The following is a 6,353-nucleotide window of genomic DNA, read 5'->3' as shown; positions in this document are numbered from 1 at the left end:
TTTACATCAGATCCAAAATATGAGCTATTTCTAAATATAATATAATGTAGAACATTCAATTATGAGAAAAGTTCATTCATACAGATGAAATAGAAACTAGAACAAGTATCCATACAAAGTGAGGAAAGCATTGAAACAAAACTGATAGGACCCGTTTGGATTAGTTTATTTTTGAGCTTATGCAAAATAACTTATACAAATAAATAATTTTTTATGTATTATTATAAGTTTGTCAAGGTAGTTTATGATAAAATAGCTTATAAAAACACAATTTTCACTGGTGGAAATTTATAAAATAACATAAAACATAGTTTATATTGCATAAGCTAAAAAATAAACTAATTCAAACGGGCCCTAAGACTAAATGTTTCTATATCTTGATAATACATATAATATGGGGTAATTTGGTAAGCTAATTTCCATATAAATAACTTATAACGTTCAACATTGTTGCATTGCATTAAAATATTAAATCCTAAGAACTAGAAACAAACCTCAAGGGTGAAAACTTTAAACATAATGCAATTATTTATTGATTCCTCCAATTGGATGAAGGTTTTCCTTGTAAATTACCATCTGACACCAAAACTTTTCTCCTTTAAAACCAATCTCCTTAATCATTCCGGTAGTTAAATCAAAGCAAGCTAGCTCATTGTTTTCTTTTCTGAAGAATATATTGCCCTTCTTTCCTGCTACGATAGGTTGCACAATGTAAGAAAAAAAAGTTTAATTTCGAAGAGTCTAATCCATGATTCTTTGACATCAAGTTCGCCCAAAATTGCTATTTGAAAAGATGTATTCCCTTCGTAATTAGTTAATTATAGCTACGACCAATTTAACACCACTAGATTAACATTAAAATCATCATGCACATCTTCGAAGGGCAAAGGTGTAATAAGACATCCACATTGCAAAAGTCAAATGACACCACATATGTTACACCAATTGCTTTTCCCATCCAATAACATACTGTTAAGAAGTCTCACATCGGTTGAGAGATGGCCTGACTAAGTGTTTATAAACTAGAGGCAATCCTCACTTTACAAGCCGGTTTTGTAAGGATGAGTTAGGCCCAATACTCATTTCTAAGATGATATCAGAGCGTCTCCAAGATTCGTTGGGCCACCCGATATCGGGCCACCTACCATTTATATCCGCGTACCAAGCCCAATAGCGCTGGACGCGATGGGGTGTGTTAAGAAGTCCCACATCGGTTAAGAGATGGTCTGACTAAGTGTTTATAAACTAGAGGCAATCCTCACCTTACAAGCCGGTTTTGTAAGGATGAGTTAGACCCAATACTCATTTCTAAGACATACCGCATTCAAGTACACCGTATTTGTACTCATATCGCAAGCAGGCATGTCAAAATCGAGTTTCTTCCATGAATTACTTTTTAAACTATATATCTCCCAGAAATACTTAGGTGTCACATCATCCCAAGTATCCCAAGGACATTCACAAAATTTAAAACAATGCACATATTGAATGACTTTATAGTCACCGCTAATGTGATCATAGCCAATGAAGATCAAATTCAGTTATAAACTTAGGTGAAACCTCGCCAAGACTAGGAGGAATGACCTTAATTTGGTCAGGTATATAGATACTACTACTAACCTTTTATCTGTTGGAGCCATCTAGTCTAGTCTAGTCTAGTTATAAAAACAGTGTGCAAAAGCAGTTATAAAAACATGAGAAATGCTCAATAGAGCGAAAAAATTATCACGACGGCATCACGAAACTACGTGGCAATCCTACTTTTCCAATTTATTTCCTTTTTTGTTTTATTATTATTGTTTCTCTTACTTACACATTTATCTCCAAATTTTTCTAAGTTACTGTTTCTCTCTTCCACAACACCGCAACCGCTTCACATTCCATGGCATCCACCTTTGCCGACAAAAAAGAATTCACATCTAGCTGTGTGTTTTTTGGAACATGGATATCACAGCATCTACTATCATTGCTCAGTTATTATCATAACTAAAATGACAAAAAATGGATAAGCTTTATGAAAATGGTAGACCAAAGATTTTATGAACACACTAATTTCTTTATGGACCACCAAAGAGTTGAAATACTTATTTAAAAGAGGGTTTAGCGTGACTCTTGTGTAGCATCTTTATATGAAGCTACAACAACTAACAAGAGAACATTTTTTTGTGTGGGTAGTATAGATAGTGCATACTAATGGGTTAAGGAAAACAAAAAAGATGAAATAACGGAGGAACTGCTTCGCTATATATAGCATCCCTCTAAAAACAAAAGCGGCAAAGGGATTACTTTTCTTAAGCAAGGTTTCTATTTGGCATGTCTTATGCCTCTTTTATTTTTTGTCATAAATAAATAAATTTTTATTTGGTTTTTTCAAAAAAAAAAACTTTTCTTAAGTGAGGATTCAGCATTTATTAAATTTAATAGAAAAAATATTTGTATGTGAATGTTATAAAAGATAATTACATAAAGGATCAAAATAGGAAGAAAAAAATATAAAAAGGATTAAAGTGTAAAAAAAAAAAAAAAGATTTGCAGGGACCAAAAGCCAATATTTGTACAAAGTTCAGAGAGACAGGAACTCAAACAAAACAAAAAGAAATTGCAGGGACTTCCAAAAAGTGACGTAACTTCATGACATATGTAAGCCTTAATTTTTTAAGAGTTAAATATATTTTTAGTCTTTACTTTTCATCCAACTCGTGTATATTTTCACATTTTTGAATGATTTTCTGCGGCCATGTTTAGTATATTATATAAATTTTTAAATTTTTTTAACAAAAAATAAATTAAATATGAATTTTTAAATTTTTTACACATAAAAATTCATATACAAAAAACATTCAAAAATGTGAAAAGTATGAAAAAAAATCTTCAAAAATTAAAATGAAAATTCTTAGAAACTATAGCACCAAAAATATATTTAATCCATTTTTTTTTAGCGCAGTTAACTTTGTAAGAAGAAGAAGAAGAAGAAGAAGAAGAAGAAGGAGGGTGATAAAGAAATCGTTCCACTTGGATTCAAGCACTCTCTCGGTCTCATCATCTCAGGTATTCCACAAAACCCTCCAAATTCTATTTCTTCATTATTCTTCTTCTTCAACTATCTTTCTTCATCAAGGTTTCTTAAAACTGAGAACAGAATCTAAGAATCAATGTGTAAAATGTGAGTTTGAGCGATAACAATTTTTTTTGTGGAATTTTTTCTTTGCTAGGGTATGATCAATTTTAAGCCTTGGTATTAGGATCTGTTTGAATTGAATTATTTGAGCTTATTTACTCGCATAACCACTTGTGATTGTGAGACTATTTCAAAAAGCTTATGGAAGCAATTTATTGCTTATATTTCATAAAGACTTATGAAAACAACTCATAGCTTATATGAAGACAGATTGACTTCATTTTATCTTTTATTATTAGAAATAGCTTTTACATAAGCACTTATATGATAAGAACTTATGACCAACTTTTCGACAAGTTTTTTAGTTTTCTCTAAAGTAACACGACGACTTTATTGTTTGTCAATCTTTATGCTGCAGGTGTGGTTTGAAGTTTGCTATTGATAACTAACTTTGTGACAATGATTTTGATAAGCGGGAATAACAAAAGGTATGATTTAAAGTATTGTGAAAAAGCATGGTTTTTGTTATTGCTCAGCTCCTGTTTGTTTAGTATCACTGTTCTTGTCTATTAGAACTTTATCACGATAGAGGACACCAGTGAATTAGAGTAATTAAGAGTTAATTAGTTACTTAGTTAGTTAGAGGAATAAATATTTGTATAAACCGGACGATAGGATACTAGGATAGAGGGGGATGCATTGTGTATTGTAAACATTTTGTAAATAGAATAGTGGCGCTGTTGTAGAAGGAGAAACCCTTTGAGACGAGATGTGTCTCCTATTCTTTGAATTCTCCCATTTAGTGTTTTCAAATAGCATCTATAGCGGCGATATGGCGTTATAGCATAGCGGAATTTGGACTAACCACTATTGTTCTGCGATATGCTATTTAGCAAAGTGTTGTCAAATAGCGGCTATAGAGCATAGCAGAATTTGATCAATCCACTACTTTCCCCAATGCGCAATTGACAATATTTGATATATTACACATTCAGTTATGGGATGTGTTTCTGTAATAATTCCTAAAACCAGGAGCCATATCTTTTTGTAGAGTAGATATTTTTGGTTAATGTTAGAGTTTCCAGCAGAGTTTGGAGCACTCTTTCATATGTTGTCAGGGAAGTATTGTGTGGAGTATAGAAGCCAAGCTTTTCTGATAATGTGAAACTTATGTTGTAATCTGATTTCTATTGCCCTGCAATTGGAGTATAATTCTAAAATTTTATGGAAAATTTGTTGTGGTGGCTTCTTAAATTCAATGGGCTGAAGTGTTCTTATTGGCTTCTTTATGGTTCTTTATGGTTCTCAGATCATAAAAATGAGTATTTTGGAGGGCTTTCTTCCTTTTAGAAGCATTATTTGATGTTGATCTTTGAATTTCTGAGAAGTATTGCCAATATTTCAAAACTAAAATGAAACTGTTATCCCATTAGAACTCGGTAGTTTGGTAGTATATTCAATTCTGTAAAACCATCCATGATGTATAGAAACATAGTTAATAGGTTTAGACTTTTTAGTATTGATAAAATTTTATAGTTTGTGATGTCAGTGTGTGTAAATCAGATCACATTCACCTCTATTTCTAATAGCATGTACAAATACAATAAATAGTATTTATTGTATTAAATAGACTAAACTTTAATTGATATATGGTTTGCGAATTCTAGTTCTAATAAATATTAGGATTTGATTCTTAACATCCTTTCTTGTTGTAGAGAAAATAGAAACAATAGGGTTGTAATAGCAGCTACAGCTGGGAACTTGTAGTGTGGTACAAGTTGACATGGTCCACCAGGGGATTCTCAAGGTGACTATAGTGTTTGTCGGGAATGAGTCTCACCGGAGAAGGTGCAGCTGGTTGAATCACAGCAAGATGCGGAGAAATTTATTTACAGAAAAGAAAAACATTGGATGAGATAAAGTGAATGTGTAATGCATTGCACTTAATCCGTGCGGGCTCATGCAATGACTTATAAGTCTAAAACTTCGGCATCAGGTAGATTGGAAGGACCTGATGATGGGTATTTCATCTCAAAAATAACCAGGAAAGTTTTTTTCTCGCTGCTGCACATGGTGGCTAAGGCGATGGGGATAAATGTGGACGGAAAATATCCGAAACAGAACACAATGTTTAGGTGATTCGCAGAAAAGAGATGCACAAGAGCTGGAACAATATGGAAACTTGCCGAAAATTTTATAGTGGCTTTGATTGTGCCAAATGGCTTGCATTATCTAATCCTAATAACTCTAATAATAAATATTAAGATATGATTCTTTGATTCTAACTACTTTTTTATCTGATGTTTAACTACAGTGGTTTACAACAAGCAAATGATGACAGGACCAAAGCACAAGGTGTTACAATTCACCACAATTCAAATCAGCAAGGAAATAAAAGCGTTGAAAGTGGGCGCACACAGAATTCGTCCAACACAGTTTTGGCTAAAGGAACTACAGCATTGGATGAATTTAAATACGGGTTTCCATCTGAAAGCTTATCGACCACTTCAAATAAATGGTGGGGATGTAGTAATCGCGATGATTGTGCCAAAACCATCCCAGATGGAGCCAAGAGTCAACCCGAAAAAAGCGGAGGAGAAGCAGAAAAGAAGGAATGTGAAACCGGAAAAGCTGAAAATAGTGAAGAAACTCCTCAAGGTTCATCTTTATTGAGATCTGTGAGGAAAAGATCTGTAGAAGAAGGAAGAGAAGCATTTAAATTAGGTGTTTTTCGAGGCTATGGTGTAAACAAGCTAGGCAAAAAGGAGAAAATATTGCTCCACCAAATATTTGGATCTTCATTGCCAAAGTCATATGGCTTGTAATTTAGAAGTTGGATTTGGTGAAGTAATTGTGTCATGAAGTTTTCAATCTCAACCGACTGACCTCAAATTAACAGCCAAGATCGTTTAAAACTGTTTTTATTATCGTGTAATCTAAACAGTCTGATGGTTTACTGTGTAAAAACGCGTGCTTTTTGCACTGCATGGAATTCATATCTGTAATTTAGTGTCAGTATCATTTTCTGCATGGCCTTTTAGACAACTTCATGAATGATGTAGTTTTTCTAGCTGGTATTTGGAACCAATGACATGTGGAACTTTTGTTCTTATTTCACTTCCTGGTATCTTCATTAGGAGGTTGATTGTTGATACTCCACTGCACTGAAATAACAAGAGGAAAAATTAAATATGACTTGATCAAAATTATTTATATACACTTAGTTTAGTTTTTA

The 6,353-nt window shown here is 33.0% G+C and overlaps 1 protein-coding gene across 1 annotated transcript; it reads left to right on the top strand.

Annotated features, from left to right (window-relative positions):
- Window positions 1-2,909: 2,909 nt before the first annotated feature.
- LOC123917236 lies at window positions 2,910-6,235 on the top strand. The gene is made up of 3 exons (XM_045968906.1): window positions 2,910-3,048; window positions 3,537-3,606; window positions 5,433-6,235. Exons 2-3 carry the CDS (start codon window positions 3,578-3,580, stop codon window positions 5,941-5,943), a joined length of 540 nt encoding a protein of 179 aa, XP_045824862.1. The 5' UTR covers window positions 2,910-3,048; window positions 3,537-3,577; the 3' UTR covers window positions 5,944-6,235.
- The last annotated feature ends 118 nt before the right edge of the window (window positions 6,236-6,353 follow it).

This window comes from Trifolium pratense, linkage group LG3, assembly GCF_020283565.1.
Source record: "Trifolium pratense cultivar HEN17-A07 linkage group LG3, ARS_RC_1.1, whole genome shotgun sequence".
Taxonomy (NCBI): domain Eukaryota; kingdom Viridiplantae; phylum Streptophyta; class Magnoliopsida; order Fabales; family Fabaceae; genus Trifolium; species Trifolium pratense.
Note: the sequence above shows the minus strand (reverse complement) of the source record. Positions and strands in the feature narration are given on the sequence as shown.

Bases quoted from the DNA above. Each gene is read 5' to 3' on its own strand.
- LOC123917236 (XM_045968906.1), top strand. From the start codon at position 3,578: ATGATTTTGATAAGCGGGAATAACAAAAG. The intron at 3,607-5,432 runs GTATGATTTAAA...GTTTAACTACAG, and splicing joins ATAAGCGGGAATAACAAAAG to TGGTTTACAACAAGCAAATG.